This window comes from Cervus elaphus, chromosome 21 (genome assembly GCF_910594005.1).
Source record: "Cervus elaphus chromosome 21, mCerEla1.1, whole genome shotgun sequence".
Lineage (NCBI taxonomy): Eukaryota > Metazoa > Chordata > Mammalia > Artiodactyla > Cervidae > Cervus > Cervus elaphus.
Window position 1 is genome coordinate 53,980,797 of NC_057835.1, and position 20,807 is coordinate 54,001,603.

At 34.7% G+C, this 20,807-nt stretch overlaps 1 protein-coding gene across 1 annotated transcript in view; it reads left to right on the forward strand.

The window, feature by feature from the left end:
- CSMD3 (CUB and Sushi multiple domains 3) overlaps positions 1–20,807 on the forward strand; it is a 1,322,573-nt gene that overhangs the window by 957,938 nt on the left and 343,828 nt on the right. Inside the window, exons 23-24 of the mRNA XM_043879976.1 lie at positions 7,012–7,181; positions 19,454–19,610. Of these exons, the coding sequence (XP_043735911.1) occupies positions 7,012–7,181; positions 19,454–19,610 (327 nt within the window). The remainder of the gene's footprint in view (positions 1–7,011; positions 7,182–19,453; positions 19,611–20,807) is intronic.

Genomic DNA, 20,807 nt, shown 5'->3' on the forward strand with positions numbered 1-20,807 from the left:
GAAGTGAAAAATTACTCAGTCGTGTCTGATTCTTTGCAACCCCGTGGACTCTCCATGGAATTTTCTAGGCCAGAATATTGGAGTGGGTAGCCTTTCCCTCCTCCAAGGAATCTTCCCAACCCAGGGATCGAACCCAGGTCTCCCGCATTGCAGGCAGATTCTTTACCAGCTGAGCTAAACTTGGGAGATGGTCAAACTGTGCAAAGTTAATTGTTAATTTCAACATTTAATCCTGTGCAATTCCAGTTGGCAAACAAGACTCCTGTAGCCAAAGTGTGGAAAAAGCTTACACAGGGCAGATGTTATTACTGCATCAAGTGCTAAGAAGCCAGTGTCTGGTATATTTTAAATTAAAAGATAAAATCAAAGACAAGATTCCATGTGAAAAGAAGTTTATTAATCACATAACTTCTGGGGTTTAACACTGTGGCTAAATAAGTTCCTCCTTAACTTATTGCTAGTAGACATTTTATTTTATTAAAACTCATAAAAATTAAATTTGTTTGCTTTTCTGTACACATAGGTAGCACATTCTGAACAGATTTTTATCTTTTTTATGTTTAAGATGTTTCCATGATATGAGATCATCATTCCAAGCATTAATAATTATGTATAATGAAATGCAGATTTATAAATTATATATATTCTGTCCTCCAGGATATGCCCCACCCTGCACAAAATAATGCATTTATTTTTTAATACAATGCCCTTAAATAGCGTGTGCATCAAAGTATAAATTAAAAAGCAATCCAACTCAGTTTATCTGTAATAGTCTTAATTTACAACTGCTCTATGGGATAGTTATTAATAATCTTTCATTTCACAGTAAAAAAGTATTTTGATCTGAAAGAGAAATGATGTGTTCACCACTTTAACACCATGGACAATGACAGATAAATAAATCTCAGCTCTGATACACACCATTTGTCCAGTTTTAGCAAGGAAACTCAGTTTGATGTCTTCATCTATAAAACTGGAGAAAATAAGTTTTACCTTGTAGATTTCTTACAACAAATAAATGCAGAATTGGCTTTATGGATGTGAAATCCATGCAGTCCCACAGTAGGGGCTTCATGCTGAGAAGGGCCAAGCTTAGTTTAATGTTCTATTGATCTCTTAAAATTCTTAACATGTTTTCAACAAGTACTGTGCATTTCACTTTTGTTCTGGGCCCACGATTTATAATGAGTCCTGACTAAATGAGAAATGTACTAATTTAATTCAGATTTTCTTTCTTTATTCTTCTGTTCTGGTTTCAGTCCTGATTGTTATTTCACCAAATTTGTAGCTATTTTACAATGGAAATGTCAATGGAAATATTAAATAAATAGGAATAGAAAAAAAGTTCTGAGCGAAACTGAGGATTATAGACTGGAGACAAGCCTCTCAGATAACTTAAAGAATTGTTCCAAAGAAGCATGGTTTTTAGCAGTTTTATATCCTTCCAGAACAAAGGAGAAAAAAAAAAAAAAGTCAGGAATACATCATTTCAAGGCTTCAAACAAAAACCCAAATCACCGTGTGTATAGTGAGTCAGAATGTCATCAGCACCTGTGAAGGGAGTCTTATAAATCAAAGGAGTACCAACATTGACATCTCAGGAAAGGAGGAATTTAATATTTGTTTTTAACATGGGTGTTCTTTACTTCTGGTCAGTGTAACTTTTTTTTTTTTAATGATTGAAGCAGATGTACAATATATCTTTGGTAAACTACAAACAGACTGTTTTAATTGGTATAAAATTCAAGTTAAATCATGAATTAGCTGGAATGATTTCCCTATACTTCAATGTGTAAAAATGTCTTCCATTCGAACCAACTGAAATATTAAAATATAACCAAAGCAGGTTATTTTTTCATATAAAAGGAAACTCTCCTTTAAATTATATACTAAAAACCAATGTTTAGAGTAGAAGTCACTTAATACCTATTCAAATGTTGAGAACATTACAATAAATTATTAGTGTATTTTGAAGGGTAGCTGAAGTAACCTATCATTTGGCTTTTTTTGGGGGGCTTGTGATATGTTCAGTTAACATAATTTTAATATCATAAATAATTCTCCAAAATTAGGAAGAGCCTGTTGGCTTTCACACCTAAATGCCTTTCTATCACACTGGGGCAATATACATATCCTAAACTATTTTTCTTTGTATATAGCATGATGCCACCATTAGTACTTATACATAAAATATTTATATTGATAGCTTTAATTTCTTGAGTTCTTATGCCCGACTCTTTGTGACCCCATGGACTGTAGCCCCCACAGATTCCTCTATCTGTGAATTCTCCAGACAAGAACCCTAGAGTGGATGCACATCCCCTACTCCAGCGTGTCATCCCAACCCAGAGATCAAATCTGGGTCTTCTTCATTGCAGGCAGATTCCCGTCTGAGCCACCAGGGAAGCCCTTCTTGTATGCCAGTTCTCTGCTAAGTGCTCTACATGTATTATTTACATGTAATAACATACACACAAACATCCCTTGAAGACGGCATTATTATCTCCACTGTAATAATAACAGTATTGAGGCTTAGAGAGAAAAACAACTTGACAAAACCATATAGATAAAAGATAGAGCTTAATTTTGAAACTAATCTCTGAATATTAAAGCTTGGGCTATAAATCAGTGTTTCAGTACTTTGCAAGCTGTTATATTTTCAGAACTCCATGATTCTATAACATAATTAAAAAGTGTCTGCGTTCCCTAATAAATAATCTAACCAATAAACATATATGTATATTCTGGATCTTCTGTGTTATCTGAGAACATTTATAACATTTATCTTACCCCATGAGCATGCCTAGATTCCAATAAGCTAGTGAGGAGGAAATCAGTCAAATTTAAAATAGAAATGATTCCACTAAGATCAGGAACAAGACAAGGATGTCCACTCTTGCCACTTTTATTAAACATAATTTTGGAAGTCCTAACCATAATAATCAGAGAGGAAAAAGAAATAAAAAGAATCCAAATTGGAAAAGAAGAAGTAAAACTGTTTTGTTTGCAGATGGCATGATACTGTATATAGAAAATCCTAAAGATGCTACCAGAACATTACTAGAGCTTATCAATGAATCTGGTAAAGTTGCAGCATGCAAAATTAATACATAGGAATTTCTTACATTTCTATACACTAACAGTCAGCATCAAAAGTAATAAAATACCTAGAAATAAACCAATGTAAGGAAGCAAAAGACCTGTACTCAGAAAACTATAAGATACTGATGAAAGAAATCAGAGAAGACACAAACAGATGGAAGGACACACCATGTTCTTGAACTGGAAGAATTAGTACTCTCAAAATGCCATACTATCCAAGGCAATCCATAGATTCAGTGCAATCCCTATCAAGATACCAATGGCATTTTTTGCAAAATTAGAACAAAAAATGTTTACAATTTGTTTGGAAGCACAAGAGACCCAAGTAACCAAAGCAATCTTGAGGAAGAAAGACAGGTGGGGAAATCAGGCTCCCTGATTTCAGAATGTACTACAAGGTGGCAATAATTAAACAGCATGGTACTGGCACAAAAACAAAAATATAGATCAATGGAACAAAGCAGAAAGTCCATAGATAAACTCAAACTCCTCTGATCACTTAAACTTTGACAAAGAATGAAAGAATGAAGAAAAGTCACTTCAATAAGTGATGCTGGGAAAGCTGACTGCTACATGTATAAAATAAAGCAAAAATAAAATTAGAACACTCCCTAACACCATACACAAAAATAAACTCAAAATGAATTAAAGCCCTAAATGTAAGACTGGATATTATAAAACTCTTAGAGGAAAACACAGAACACTCTCTGGCATATATCACAGGGAGGGAGATCTTTTTCAATCCTCCTCCTAGAGTAGTGAAAATAAAAATATATAAATAAACAAATGTGACCTAATTAAGCTTAAAAGCTTTTGTACAGCAAAGGAAAACTTAAATAAAACAAGAAGACAACCCAAAATGATAGAAAATATTTGCAAATGAGGTGACCAACAAGGGATTAATCTTCAAAATACACAAGCAGCTCATTCAGCTAAATATCAAAACAAACAACCCAATCAGAAAATGGGTGGGAGATCTAAATATGCATTTCTCCAAAGAAGACATGCAAACGACCAAAAAGCACATGAAAAAATGCCCAACATCACTAATCATCAGTGAAATGCAATACAAAACTACAGTGAAATATCACCTCACACTAGTCAGAATGACCATCATCAAAAAATCTACAAATAATAAATGCTGGAGAAGTGTGGAGAAAAGAGAGCCCTCCTACAATGTTGGTGGGACATTGGTACAACTATTGTTGGTAAAACTATTATGAAGAACACTATGGAGGTTCCTTAACAAACTAAAAATAGAGCTACCATATGATCCTGTAATCCCACTCCTAGGCAAATATCTCAAGAAATCCATAATTTCAAAAGATACATGCACCCCAGTGCTCATTGCATCACTATTTGTGATAGCCAGGACTTGGAAACAACCTAAGTGTCTATCAGTGGATGAATGGATAGAGAAAATATGATACATATATACAATGGATTATCACTCAGCCATAAAAAGTAATGGAATAATGCCATTTGCAACAACATGGGTAGACGTAGAGATTATCATACTGAGTGAAGTAATCAGACAGAGAAATGATATTGCTTACATGTGGAATCAAAAAAATGATATGGATGAACTTATTTGCAAAATAGAAATAAAGTCGCAGATGTAAAAATAAGTTTATGATTACTGGGGGAAAGTGAAAGTGAAGTGAAGGGAAAGTTGCTTAGTCATGTCCGACTCTTTGCAACCCCATGGACTATACAGTCCATGGAATTCTCCAGGCCAGAATACTGGAGTGGGTAGCCATTCCCTTCTCCAAGGGATCTTCCTGACCCAGGGTTCGAACCCAGGTCTCCCACATTGCAGGCAGATTCTTTACCCGCTGAGCCACAAGGGAAGCCCACTGGGGGGAAAAGAGGGTATAAATTAAGAGACTGAGATTAACATATACATACTACTAACCATTTGCAATGCAGAAGACGCAGGAGTCGAAGGTTCAATCACTGGGTCAGGAAGATCGCCTGGGGAAGGAAATGGCAACTCACTCCAGTATTCTTTCTGAGAAAATCCCATGGAGAGAGGACCCTGGCAGGGTACAGTCCATGGGATCGCAAAGAGTCGGACATGCCTGAGTGACAGTACAGCACAGCAGCATGGGAAAATAATCTAAAACAGAGTGTATATATGTGTGTGTGTGTGTGTGTGTGTGTGTGTGATTTACTTTGCTGTACAGCAGAAACACAACATTTTAAGTTAAGTACACTCCAGTAAAAATTTTTAAAAAATAAAATAAAATAGAAATGATTTTTTTCCCACTAAGTGAAAGATGTATTGTGTTATGGTGTCCTATACCAATGAGTAATTCAGTAATTCACATGATAAGAAGTGAGGGAACATTGAATTATTACACAGCATGATCCTTTGGTCAGTAAGATCCCCTAGAGAAGAGGATGGCAACCCACTCTTGTATTCTTGCCTGGAGAATTCTGTGGACAGAGGAGCCTGACAGGCTACATCCATAGGGTCACAGAGTTGGACATGACTGAGCCACTAACACTTCACTTTTCATAAAGCGTAGCAATCTCTACAAGTTTGTGCTCTATTAGCTGGTTCCATATTCATGTTGTGAATGGCAGTTTATTTTCAAGAAAACAAAATCTTCTGCTACATAAGATATATACTTTAAATCAATATTGGGAGTCTATGAAGTTTTTTGTTTTTCTTTTACCTTAAAAGTAGCTTGAAGGAGCTTAACTAGGTAACATGTGATGTGCCTAGTTGATTGTTAGCATCACATCACTAATTTTATTATTTTTTTCTATGTTGATGTTATACTGACTACTCCCTCTTGATCATTTTCAGTTCCTCATTAGGCTTTTTCTTCTGCCAGATTATTGTTAATGTTTTAGCATTTAAAAAGTAAAGCAATTCATCATCTTTCACCTTGTTGTGTATTTGTTGTATACTTCCTATGACTCTTCCCATGAATCATTAATTTAAAAATCTTATTTCTAAAAAGTAATAACCTTGAATAATATGACCCTCCCTGGCCTATGGAATGGTAACATGCAGCAAGTTATTCGGTAAGATAAAAAGCTGAATTCATTGAATTTCTGATACCTAAAGAGTATGTTTGGGAATTATAAAGACTCATTTGATTTTGCAGTATTACTACAATCTTTTTAAAGTAATACATTAAAATTAAATTTTTTTAAAATGATAAATTCACAGTTCTCTTTAAGTGGTTAGACACTAAAATTTTGCAAAGTTAGTCCTGGAGAGTTAGCAGTATCATATGCTGATTATGAGAATGCCTTAATCCATTCTATCTTTGAAACTAGGAAAATTGATAGAATTTCTAAAGATGCCCAAACCTCTGCCATAATTGATTGATTTGTGGGTTTTACCTATTATATTTGTTTTCAAAGACTCTGTAGTCTTTATTCTACTTTTTGTTACTGAAGCTCTTGGATCAGAAAAAAACTGACTAGTGAGAGGAAGAAGGGGCAAGTTAAAAAAAAAGGTAACAATGAAAAGATTAAATAAGAATCATTCTAAAAGTTTGATCTCTTTACTTTTTTATAATTTAAAGGAAGTAGATTTTAAAATAGTAAATTAGTTAGAGATCTACAAACTTAAAATGCATCCTGAAAATATTTTGCTCTCATTCTTTTTCCATGCTGTCCCTTCATCAAGGCCGGGAAATACTGAAACTATTATGTATTTCTGTTTATGTACAAGTGTTCTGTCCAAGGGCGGTAGTGTAGTAGTTCCTTCTTCCCATCTATTGTTTGAGAGGGAATGAGTCATCTTCAACACAGAACCATTCTGTACATTTTGTTCATGTTAGACTCTAGTTAAAGTAAAATACATCTACACTTACATACTTTACATTACTTTAAATGATAATGCTTTCTATTAAACTGTGTTTTTTCAATATTCTGTTTTACCTGCAGCTGAATGTGGTGCATCTGCAACAAATAATGAAGGCATTTTGCTCTCTCCAAATTATCCACTGAACTATGAAAACAACCATGAATGCATTTATAGTATTCAGGTTCAAGCAGGAAAGGGAATCAATATTTCAGCCAGAACATTTCATTTAGCACAAGGAGATGTTCTTAAGGTAAGTGAACTCAGTATATTTATATTTTGATTATTTTAACCATTAAGTATTCATTAAAGTGTGTATATAATCTGCCAAAAGTTTATTCTGCCATTCATAGGTTTAAATTATACATTATTTATCTATGAAACATAATCAACCCATAAATGGTCACTTATTTATTTTTATTTTGATGGTTTTTAAGTAACGTATTTAGCTGTGTTGATACAAGGAAAACTCTAGCATTTATGACCATGGAAATTTTATAATTTATGAATAAATAAATTAACAATATCTATAAATTATTTAAAAAAATACTCTGTCAATAATAAACATTTAAGTAAAATTTTTAATTTATTTTAAAAATTTGAAATGATCACATTTAAAGATATAGTTAAGGGGAGTTCCCTGGTGGTCCAGTGGTTAAGACTTGGTGTATTTGTTGCTGTGGCCCCAGGTTCAATTCCTGGCCAGGTAACTAAGATCCAGCAGACTGCATGGTGCAGCCAAAAATTTTTTTGAAAATGTTACAGTAAATATATATTTTCATATTTATTGATCCATGTTTTGCAAATCAAACATTTTGATAAATAGAGTTGATATTCATTATTGGAATAGTGGTAAACACTTCTATAAAATCACATATAAATATTTTTAAAATGATCACATACATTTTTCTCATTATCAAGATGTCCTCAATCTAGGTAAGAAATTTTAGATATTCTATTTTCACAAATCTTGAAAAAAAAATTGTGATATCCCAGATTGGGGTGGGGGATTTTTATTGAAGTGGTGATTTTAACATTATCAGTATGTCCTTTTAAAAAGAATATTAATTTGGTGATAATTGTTGGTTGTCTAACACAAACAGTTCTGTATGCTAGCAATATTTGTGTAGATATGGGAAAGATTTCCTTCAGTACACCTGGATATATACAATTTTATTATTAATTTAAAGCCATTGTTGTTTTTTGTGCTTTTCCCCCATAGGCAACAAAAATTCACTTTGTATATAATATCTTCAATTTCTAGCTCATTGTTTGGTTTTCCTGTTAAAAATAAATTTATTTGACAAATTGGAGTCAAACTGAGATTAATGGAAAGCTTGTACTTAGAAGTAAGCCAGTGCTTTTTCTTTTCTTTTCTTTTTTTTTCTGGCTAACTATGGGGAAAAAAAATGTTACAAGACATAGATCAGAAGTATGAGTGTAGCTACTAATCTGTATCACATAAGTAACAATAATAAACATGCATTTATAAGTTAAAAGTCAGAAAATGCTTCCCCCCGTCTACCACGATGCTTCCTAAAATATTTTTCTCCTCTCAATGTTTCTTGAAATTTATATATTAATTTTCCATACTGAATAATGTTTATTACTTGGAAAATCCATTTGGAATAATTAGTGATGCCTGTTAAAAAATAGTCCTGTATGTTTCTCAGAGTGCTTTCTGATTAATGTCTTACTGTTTGGAATAAGGTCACATGCATTTGTTATGTGTGTTACCTTGGGGAAGAATGGAATTCAGTAATGAGTGACAGCATGAGGGGATTTGATGGTGAGAGACAAAGGAAAGCAGGAAAACTCAATTTCAAGCTCTGTAGTGGATTTCATTAAATAGTGATTTTTCTTTCATGAGTGAAAGAATAAAAATATATATTCCCAGAATTTTTTTTTAAAGTTGAAAAGATTATTTACTAGATATTAACCTGGAAGCACACCAATTCAATCATCCTTCTACTAATAGTCTAACCTGGGATTTATTCTAAATTATTACTTTAAAATAACTTTGGTAAGTCACACTATAGAGACAGTTGGGGATGGGCTTTTAAACACTGTCTGTCTTCAAGGTTTCTCCACCAGTATAAAATGTAAAATGCCTATATGTTATTCTTCTCAGTAATCCCAGGAACAACTATCAGTTCAAAGATACCTCCTGACACAAGCACAGTTAGGCATGCACAAGGAGACTGTGTACTTTGCAGAGGACAAATGATTAATTCTCAGAGATTGGTAAACCCAGAGTCCTCTCAGGATAGAAGGTAATTTGCCTAACTGCAAACTAACTCAGCATTCAAAAAACTAGGATCATGGCATCCAGTCCCACCCCTTTGTCAGGGGAGTGTGTAATTTCCTCAGTTCTGTATTGTCACAACAAAAATTTGAAGCAGTGGACCAGCATTACAGCCCTCAGACAGATCGTGTCATAGCTCTTGGACAGATCAGTGTTACAGATCCATGTTACATCTCGTTTTATTTAGAAAACAAAGGAAAATATATCCTCGAGACATGAAGGCATGCCGACCCAAAAGACGCAAAGAGTAGAGAGAGATCTAAGAGACAGAGAGAGAGCAAGAGAAAGACAGAGAGACAGAGAATGAGAGAGAGAGAGAGTGAGAGACAGAGAGAGTGAGAGGCAGAGAGAGACAGAGAGCAAGAGAAATAGAGAGTGCGAGAGAAAGACAGAGAGAGAGACCTGGCCCTTTGGCTCCTCTTTTTATATATTTTTTCTCCCCCACAACCCCAGGCCTGCCCTATGTAAATTGGGCTAGCCAGGAGTGCTGTTTGTTCTACCTGAGGTCCTCACTCCAGTCCTCAGAATTTCCTTTGTTCTATTTTCGCGGGCTTTTCCCTTCCTTGTCTTTTAGCCACCACCATTCTGGACTCCTTTTTCCTACTCAAACTACCTAACAGCTTCATGGCAAATAGATGGGGAAACAGTGGAAACAGTGACAGACTTTATTTTCTTGGGCTCCAAAATCACTGCAGATGATGACTGCAGCCATGGAATAAAAAGATGTTTGCTCCTTGGAAGGAAAACTATGACCAGCCTAGACAGCACATTAAAAAGCAGAGATATTACCTTGCCGACAAAGGTCCTTCTAGTCAAAGCTATGGTTTTTTCAGTAGTCATGTATGAATGTGAGAGCTGGACCATAAAGAAAGCTGGACCATATGCTGAAGAATTGATGCCTTTGAACTGTGGTGTTGGAGAAAACTCTTGAGAGTCCCTTAGACTGCAAGAAGATCCAACCTGTCCATCCTAAAGGAAATCAGTCCTGAATATTCATTGGAAGGACTGATGCTGAATCTGAAACTCTGATACTTAGGCCACCTGATGCAATGAACTGGCGCCTTGGAAAAGACCCTGATGCTGGGAAAGATTGAAGTCAGGAGGAGAAGGGACAACAGAGGATGAGATGGTTGATGACATCACAGACTCGATGGACATGAGTTTTAGGAAGATCTGGGAGTTAATGATGGACAGGGAAGCCTGGCGTACTGCAGTCCATGGGGTCACAAACAGTCAGACACAACTCAGTGACTGAACTGAACTGAACTGTATCCATCAGAGCCCATTTTCATCCATAGGACTTTCCAGTATTAAACTTAGTAATCACTTCTTTTGCTCCATTCCAACTAGGACATAGAAAGAAATATGAAAAATAATTAGCCTATTACAGAAACTTTTATCCCTTGGCTAAGATCGAAGAACAAAACCAATAATAAAAAAAGTATCTATTTTAATCTATATCTGTACACACACACACACACACACACACCTTTTTTTTCGGAGAAGCCATCATCTAGGCTGATTCTCATTTACTCACTCACCCACTCTCTCTCTCCCTCCTCCTTCTTATAAACACCTTAGTTATCTGAATATTCATTGGAAGGACTGATGTTGAAGCTGAAACTCCAATACTTTGGCCACCTCATGCGAAGAGCTGACTCATTTGAAAAGACCCTGATGCTGAGAAAGATTGAGGGCAGGAGGAGAAGGGGACGACAGAGGATGAGATGGTTGGATGGCATCACTGACTCAATGGACATGGGTTTGGGTGAACTCCTGGAGTTGGTGATAGACAGGGAGGCCTGGCGTGCTGAGGTTCATGGGTTCGCAAAGTCGGACACAACTGAGCGACTGAACTGAACTTATCTGTAACCAAACTAGTTAAGTTTCAATAGATCTAGGGAAAATTGGTTCAGTTCATCTCCACCTGGGATTAAGGATTTTTATAAAGCTCTCCGGATTTTGTAATGACAAGTAGGTTTGGAAATTATGAATATATCTTTGTTTGGTTATATTACTTTCAGTAGGGAAGAATATTGAACTTCCCAATCCATCACTCAAACTATATAACTTAATTAATTGTTTTTAATTAACATTTATAGATGGTGTATAGCATATGTAGGCTCTAAATAGTCAATAGTAAGTTGCTATGCTTGTCAGCTGAATAGGACAAAATTTGAATACTAGTCAGAAATACTATTTATGTTTTTGTTATCACTGTATTTGTTTTTACTTTCAGAAAAAGGCTAAGCATTATGTTTAGATAAAGGAATGTTGCAGGGGGGAAAAGGCAGTCTCTTTACTATAGTTGGCATTGTGAAGTTTAAAGACTTATTTCTTATGCAGAAATAGAAAGTGAAATTGAAAGTCATCTCTGACTCTTTGTGACCCCATGGACTATATAGCCCATGAAATTCTCTAGACCAGAATACTGGAGTGGGTAGCCTATCCCTTCTCCAGAAGATCTTCCCAACCAATAATCAAACCAGGGTCTACTGCATTGCAGGTAGATTCTTTACCAGCTGAGCTACCAGGAAAAATGTCTGTATTTGACAACCAAATCACAGAGTGTTACAATAGGCCTCATAAAACCCTTCCTTTTTTCTCATACTGAGGATCACAGAAGTAAAATGATGTGTGACATGCCAGTCAGTTTTGAGGGTAGAGTTGGGACTTCAACAGAACCACAAAGCTAAGGCCCCTGAAAACCTGACCCTTGATTTAACTCCCAACTCCCTCACTGAAGCACACTAACTCTTATAATTGACTACACATTATATAGCTCTTGTAAAGACATATAAAGATCTGAGTACAAACAAATGTTCTCTTTTGTTACATATTGTCTTTGGAGAGAACATTGTAGATTTGAAATATTTTGAAAAATTTATGTTTTTTCTTTTTCATTCAAAACTTGAGATCTAACTCAACTCATTACAAAAATTATATAAATTCTTAATCAACCTATAAAACATGGCCAAATTGAAAATTTTAATATCAAAAAAAAAAGAAAATTCTAGTATCCATGAGCAGGAATAATTTGACAGTTTGGATAATTATGCTCATGTACACGTGTAATTTCTCTCTTTTGATTTTACTTTTTTTGCTCTTGGGTTCAGATAACACCTGACTTGCTAATTCATTAGAGTAATGAGTGGGAATATGCTTTCTAATACATTTCTTATGTCATTAGCAACAACAGCTTTGGGTGTCCATAAGCAGATAATCATGATGGTGTGATCACTCACCTAGAACCAGATATCCTGGAATGTGAAGTCAGTTGGGCCTTAGGAAGCATCTCTACAAACAAAGCTAGTGGAGGTGATGGAATTCCAGTTGAGCTATTTCAGATCCTAAAAGATGATGCTGTGAAAGTGCTGCACTCAATATACCAGCAAATTTGGAAAACTCAGCAGTGGCCACAGGACGGGAAAAGGTCAGTTTTCATTCCTATCCCAAAGAAAGGCAATGCCAAAGAATGCTCAAACTACCACACAATTACACTCATCTCACATGCTAGTAAAGTAATGCTCAAAATTCTCCAAGCCAGGCTTCAGCAGTACATGAACTGTAAACTTCCAGATGTGCAAGCTGGATATAGAAAAGGCAGAGGAACCAGAGATCAAATTGCCAACATCTGTTCGGTCATCGAAAAAGCAAGAGAGTTCCAGAAAAACATCTATTTCTGCTTTATTGACTATGCCAAAGTCTTTGACTGTGTGGATCACCACCAACTATGGAAAATTCTGAAAGAGATGGGAATACCAGACCACCTGACCTGCCTCTTGAGAAACCTGTATGCAGGTCAGGAAGCAGCAGTTAGAACTGGACATGAAACAACAGACTGTTTCCAAATAGGAAAAGGAGTACATCAAGGCTAAATATTGTCACCCTGCTTATTTAACTTAAATGCAGAATACATCATGAGATAAGCTTGGCTGGATGAAGCACAAGCTGGAATCAAGATTGCTGGGAGAAATATCAATAACCTCAGATATGCAGATGACACCACCCTAAAGAAGAACTAAAGAGCCTCTTGAAAGTGAAAGAGGAGAGTGAAAAAGTTGACTTAAAGCTCAACATTCAGAAAACTAAGATCATGGCATCCAGTCCCATCACTTCATGGCAAATAGATAGGGAAACAGTGGAAACAGTGACAGACTTTATTTTTGGGGGCTCCAAAATCACTGTAGATGGTGACTGTAGCCATGAAACTAAAAGACGCTTGTTCCTTGGAAGGAAAGTTATGACCAACCTAGAGAGCATATTAAAAAGCAGAGATGTTACTTTGCCAACAAAGGTCCATCTAGTCAAGGCTATGGTTTTTCCAGTAGTCATGTATGGATGTGAGAGTTGGACTTTAAAGAAAGCTTAGCAACAAAGAATTGATGCTTTTGAACTGTGGTGTTGGAGAAGACTCTTGAGAGTCCCTTGAACTGCCAGGAGATTCAACCAGTCCATCCTAAAGGAGATCAGTGTTGGATGGTCATTGGAAGGACTGATGCTGAAGCTGAAACTCCAATACTTTGGCTACCTGATGTGAAGAACTGACTCCTTGGAAAAGACCCTGATGCTGGGAAAGATTCAAAGCGGGAAGAGAAGGGGACAACTGGGGATGAGATGGCTTCATGGCATCACCGACTCAATGGACATGAGTTTGAGTAAACTCTGGTTAGTTGGTGATGGACAGGGAAGCCTGGCGTCCACGGGGTTACAAAGAGTCAGACACAACTGAGCAACTGAACTGAACTGAACTGACTGAAGCAGTTCATCATGATAGGTTTTGACCTTTTAGAAATAGGATGGTCTGTACACCATAACAAATGTCAAGCCCTGATTCATTATGAAAGGTTTGATAATTGAAACATGGCAATATTAAGTTCTCGTCTGTTCTTGTGTAAGACTACCAAATTAATTGCAATTTTATAACAAATTAGTCATTTCAAAGAGCTTCATTAATGCTATTAAAGCCTGCAATGCCTTTCACAATATTAATTCTTGAGAAAACTTGAATTTTACATTTAACATAAAAGTAATTCATTATCTGAATTAACCACTAAGTAGGTGAGACTATTCCTATGGGGGCAGGGGAATGCTCGAGTCCTCTCTCAGCTTCTGTATGCTATTATAGTTTCCTTATTCCTTTTAGCTTTCTAATTTCTGAAAACTAAAAATAGATATTAAGACATATCTCAAAAATAATAATGTCCTGTGGAAAAAGAAAAAAATAAACTCAAATAAATAAAAATATACTTAAATATCCTGATTTTAAATAGAAAAGAAATGAGAAGTAATAACCTCAAAGTTTCTATGAGGTTCTGATCAAACCCAACATAATCACTCTGTACCATAAATTTATTTTAAAAATGTAAGACACATTTTGTTTGTTTAATTTTCTTATTTGTATGATTGCATTCATGTATATTTCAGTATGTTTAGTCTTTGACTATATACACTGATTTTTCCTACCTTGTTGCTTTTATGTGTTCATATATATTTGAATACTCTGAAGTATTTTATTTACAGGGTTAACAGCATTGACTTGATCATAACTATGAAACTCTTCACTTTTTAAAGCCTACTTAATTAACACTTGCTTTTCATTTTGACTTAAGAATTTATATACACTTCCAAAATTTTATAGCTGAATGATCACACTTCATTTAGTTTTGATAATTATAGTGGTGCTTTTACATTATTTGTTTTCTGCCTTTTGACTTTACGTTGTTAAATAAATGGTAGTTAGCTTTGGTGCTAAATTAGATTCTCCCAGCTGAGTTTAAGATAATTATTTTCATTTGAAAATTTAGCTCCTTTTTCATACATTCTTATTCAATTATTATGTAGAAATCATTTCTTAAATAAAGTTTCTTTTGAAAAAGCAAAATGTGTGCTTCTGTCTTGAAAAAAAATTAATATAAATATGTATCTCTTGTGGCAGATAATTTGGATTATTTTTAAAATTTTTCTTAGGGTTATATATGTGGAGTGAAATAAGGGTCTCTGCTATTGTTACACTCTTATTATTATTATTATTACTACTGAAAATTTGAGGAAAAAAATTAGGAGAGACCTTTTTTAAAAGTTAAAAGTAAATTTCAATTTCCATTTACTCAATTGCAACTATTAGTTATTTATATTTCCCCTTTATTTGGTTGTTTTTGGCAAACTGAAAGTTCTTAAAATATATCCACACTTGAAAGCAGAATTAGTTGAATCCAAGAAAATTTATTTATATTTAACATATGAATGAAATTATATGTTGGTTAGCAGTAAGAGAAATAAAAGGAAAAAATTCTACGTGGTTGTGTTAGTCACTCAAGTTGTGTCTAACTTTTATAACCCCATAGACAGTAGCCTGCCAAGCTCCTCTGTCCATGGCATTCTCCAGGCAAGAATACTGGAGTGAGTTGCCATTCCCTTCTCCAGGGGGTCTTACCAACCCAGGAAATGAACCCAGGTCTTCTGCAGTGTAGAAGGATTCTTTACCATCTGAGCTGTCAGGGAAGCCTATTCCATGTGGTTACTTTGACAGTATTAACTACAAATTAGATCCACTGGGTCATTTGGTTACATGCTTTGATTGTGATTGTGTACCTCCAAACACAGGATTTATAAACTACAGCATATGTAGAGTCATAATATAACTGTATTCAGAAGTCGATTTATGAGTATATTGAACATTTGAAACTCGAACACAAAGGTTGTTTTTCCTGACAAGCAATGTTTCTTTGTCTGAATTATTCCTCATGAGTGCTATTCTTAAGAAATGAAAAGTTGACTCTTATGTACTCAGACAAACAAACAAAAATATTCCTGACCTAACAACCTCAGCATTTGCTTCAGCTTTGTTGAAGACAAATTCTTGTTGGTAACTAACAGAACTATATTTGTGTGATCCATTAGATTCCAAGAGGGGTTCCTGGTACTGCCATATAATTTTAGGGAATTATCCATACTGCCCTTTATCTAGAAGTCAAATATTCCTTAAATAGTCAACACATTAAAAAAATAAATAAAAAAAAGACAGAAAGACCTTTTAAAAAGAAAAGGGAGACCCATAAGATGTTGCTGTTAGGAATTTAGTGAGCATGTTGAATTGATTTTATGACTCAATTCCTCTCTTTCTCACTCTTATTTCCACTTCCTTTTCATTGGTAATGAAACAAATAAATAAATTGGTGGATGCTGGAGGGTTATAATATGAAGCTTTAGATTTCCACGGGCACAAGGGAGAGAGCAGGAAGTGCCTCCACACTGGAGACTTTACAACTTCTGGGCAGAAAAGTTATAAAATGTTGTTAGAAAAGAATACTAGAGACTCTGAACAAAGCTACATTTATAAAGCATGTTAAATAAAAGTATTGTTGTCTTTGCAGTGTTTAAAACCTGTAACTGTAATAAGAAAATATAAAACTATAGGTTCAGTTCAGTTGGTTAGTCATGTCTGAATCGACCCCATGGACTGCAGCATTCCAGACTTCCCTGTCCATCACCAACTCCCAGAGCTTCCTCAAACTCATGTCCATCAAGTTGGTGATGCCATCCAACTATCTCATCCTCTGTCGTCCCCTTCTCCTCCTGCCTTCAATCTTTCCCAGCATCAGGGTCTTTTCTAGTAAGTCAGTTTATTGCATCATGTGGCCAAAGCATCGGAGCTTCAGCTTCAGCATCGGTCCTTCCAGTGAATATTCAGGACTGATTTCCTTTGGGATGGACTGGTTTGATCTTCTTGCAGTCCAAGGGACTCTCAAGAGTCTTCTCTAGCACCACAGTGCAAAAGCATCCATTCTAGGGCGCTAAGCTTTCTTTATAGTCCAACTCTCACACCCATACATGACTACTGGAAAAACCCTGGTTTTAGTAGATAGACCTTTGTCAGCAATGTAGTTAGTGTCTGTGCTTTTTAATATGCTGCCTAGGTTGGTCATAGCTTTTCTTCCAAGGAGCAAGCATCTTTTAATTTCATGGCTACAGTCACCATCTGCAGTGATTTGGGAGACCAAGAAAACAAAGGCTGCCACTGTTTCCATTGTTTCCTCGTCTATTGGCCATGAGATGATGGGACCAGATGCCATGATCTTAGTTTTTGAATGCTGTGTTTTAAGCCAGCTTTTTCACTCTCCTCTTTCACTTTCATAAAGAGTCTGTTTAGTTCCTCTTCACTTTCTGCCATAAGGATGATGTCATCTGAATATCTGAGGTTATTGATATTTCTTCCAACTATCTTGATATGATAATGCAATTTTAGTACCAAAACCAGATACTGGGGAAAGAGAGGGAAGAAGGTGAAGACAGACAGACTGCCTTTCTAGAACCTGACTGACCTGTCTATTAATAGAACTTAAAATTTAAGATTTTAATAGAAGATTATAAAAAGAGATTAGTTACTGCTGAAAATTTAATTGTTAATGTTAAAGTTCCAGTGGAAGATAAGCTATAATATAGAGGGAATATAGATAAATTTCAGAAGAAAAACCTGTAAAAGAATTGCAATGCAATTTGGAGACTGAATATGTACATAATAGGCACTTAAGATGGAAACAAAAAAATAAAATATACAGGGAATAATTAAATAAACCAAAACTCAAGAACATTTCCTTGGATTGAAGAATACCTTGAATCCAAAGATTAAAAAATCTCATTATTTTATTTGAAAAATTAGATTTTGAAATATAGTAATTTTTTCTAATTTACTTTGTTAACATAAACATAATCTAAAACCTTGTAGGGATAATTTGATAAAAAAGTTATACATCAGCTTTTAGTTACAAATTTTAGAAAACATTATAAATAGGTAATCAAGTTAAATCCTACAATTTAACACAAGAAACATATATCATACAAATTAATGTAGTAGTAATAAACTTTCCATCATGTACCATCTAAATATCATCTCTTAGGTGACATGAGCATATTGAATACCATTTTGGGGGAACATTGGTGCTGTGGCAAGATCACCAGATTAGAAGTTTAGTGACATAATTTTTACTCTTATGATAGGTCATAAGTAAGGCAGTTTTGGCAAAATACAAGTAACTTTCAGAAGTATTTCTCAACTTTTTCTATTTGTTATCATTTGCGGAAGGAGCCCCCAGACTCAACTTCATAAAACTAAGTACTGTGGAATGAGATTTGTCAGTTAGAGTTGGTCTTTGTAGGTCAACAAACCATTATCATATCCAAGGTTTTATCAACTCTAAGAACTAATTTTCTCACCGTTGGGAGTAATAGCTACCACACTGAAAATGCATACCTTAAAAAAGAATGGCAATATGCATTGTTGACCAATCCTCAGTTTAATTACTGTACACTTTTTGGAAAATAATCTGACAATACACCTACATTTGAGCATCCAAATTCAATGTATTAAATGTATGAAACCTTTCTTACTGAAATACAGGTAGCAAAGAGAAATGTGAGATAATACGTAAAAGTTTTTTTTTTTTTTTCACGATCACTTTTAGTGGCAAAAATCTTTGTTTATATAGGAATGTTAGGTGTTAATATAGGACTGGTAAGGCAAGTTGTGATAGTGTAACTGGATGAAATATTACCCAGTTCTCAAAAGCAAGAATTTGTATCTATTGATGTAAAGACATGTCTATAATGCTTTGATAAGATAAAGAAAATTAGAGGACAATGAGAAGCTACACCTTCAGAAAATGGGAATGAGGTAGGGACCTTTGGGAAGGTATCTGTTTTGTTTTGTATATTTTTGCCTTGTTAAATCAGTTTCTAAAAGCATTTAGCTCCGTTTCAGCATTTTTAAAGTGTCAAAAATTAAATAAGTTAGAAGGTGTGGATAAATAGAATGTACAAAGAAGCAAGTATATTTTATATTAATCATGTTATTAGAAAACCAGGTGTTTGGTGCCCTTGAGAAAGTTCAAAACAACCACCAACCCACCAATTCTCAATTTTAAATTGTCTGCCATAAAAAAGCATTGTTTTTAAAATAAGAGCAAAAACTTTATAACATGAGTTTGAGTGTTACTTAGTGTCTACTGAGCTTGAAATGTTAAAATTATCCATGTGGAATCTTAACTCTCTTACTGTGGCATTTTTAAAATCAATTAATGATATATGCGGTTTTTCTTGGGAAACATGTAATGACTTGATTTAGGGAGTGTAATCGCTCATTTTCTTCATAGATATAAATGCATGCTCAGAATTGTTTATTATTTACACATTTTCATTTTAATTGTAAATATATTTTGCAGATTTATGATGGAAAAGATAAAACAACTCATCTCCTAGGTGCTTTTACTGGTGCGTCTATGCGAGGACTGACACTTAGTAGTACTTCAAACCAGCTCTGGCTAGAATTTAATTCTGATTCTGAAGGGACGGATGAAGGCTTTCAACTTGTCTATACCAGTAAGTATTTTGGGAGAAAAAAAATGGCCAAACACTGATGCTAAATATTTATTAGTAATTGCAATCAATACACCACATGAAATAATATTCAACATTTGATTAGCAATTTGAAGTTTACAACTCCCTTCCATGTATATAATTTTATTTGACCCTAACAACTTCAAAAATTACAGGTATTCCAGCTATTGCTATTTTATGGTTGAAACAATAGGTTCAGAAAGTTTAAGTAATATGTGACTTTGAACTTATTTATTTATGTACTTTAAAATAACAGTATTCTTCCCATGGAATATTTAAGAAGTACAATTAAACTTTTTAATAAATGGGAACCCAGTGCTTGAGCTCCTACCTGTCACTGCAGAACATACACAATACGTGTGTATTAGTCATAGTTAGTCAGCCCTTAACGATAACCGAATGGTTTCAGATGATTTTACACTGAAGAATAGCTAAGATTTTAGTTTGTTTTGCTTTTTTGTTAAATTGTCTTGTTAAAAATAAATTTATATAGAACTATTGTGTTATACTCAAATCAACTTTCTGACACTTAAACAGGTAGGAGCCCATACACTGAGAATCTTTGAAAACCATAAGTGGGTTACATTAATTGTTATATGAACAAAATGAATTTATTTTACCAGTATCATAATAAGGAGTAGACTAATTACATCAATGAGAATTAAATTGTATTCTTTACTGTCAGAAATATTTGAAAAAATTAAATGAGTTCTGTAAATTTTCTCAAGAAGTCAGGTGAATGAAAATTCTTACAGAAATTGGAAAGTTGAAAAGGTGACAGCAGTAAAGATATTCACATGGGATTCTAAAGGTAATTGGCTCAAATTATTGTTTGTGAAAATACAGTCAAGAGACATAATACTGAGATATTCTTTCTCCTTGTTTATTTCAAGTTTTTTTTTTTCCTACCTGTGCTAGAATTGTTACATCATTAACACAAGTTAAATTAACAAAATGATGTTTAATACATAGTTTTAAACCCTGAGAACTGTTGTATATACTATGATTTCCTGTGAAGTGCTCCCAAAAACAAATGAAAAGCCAAGCAAATTGTGTTCACAGATATTACTGTGTGATGGACTAAAAGTAACAGTGCTGTGGATTATTGCTCAAATATAATTGCTGCGATGTGCTCAGAAGGGCAAATGTTTCTTAATCTGCTTTCCTCTTTCCCTTTTT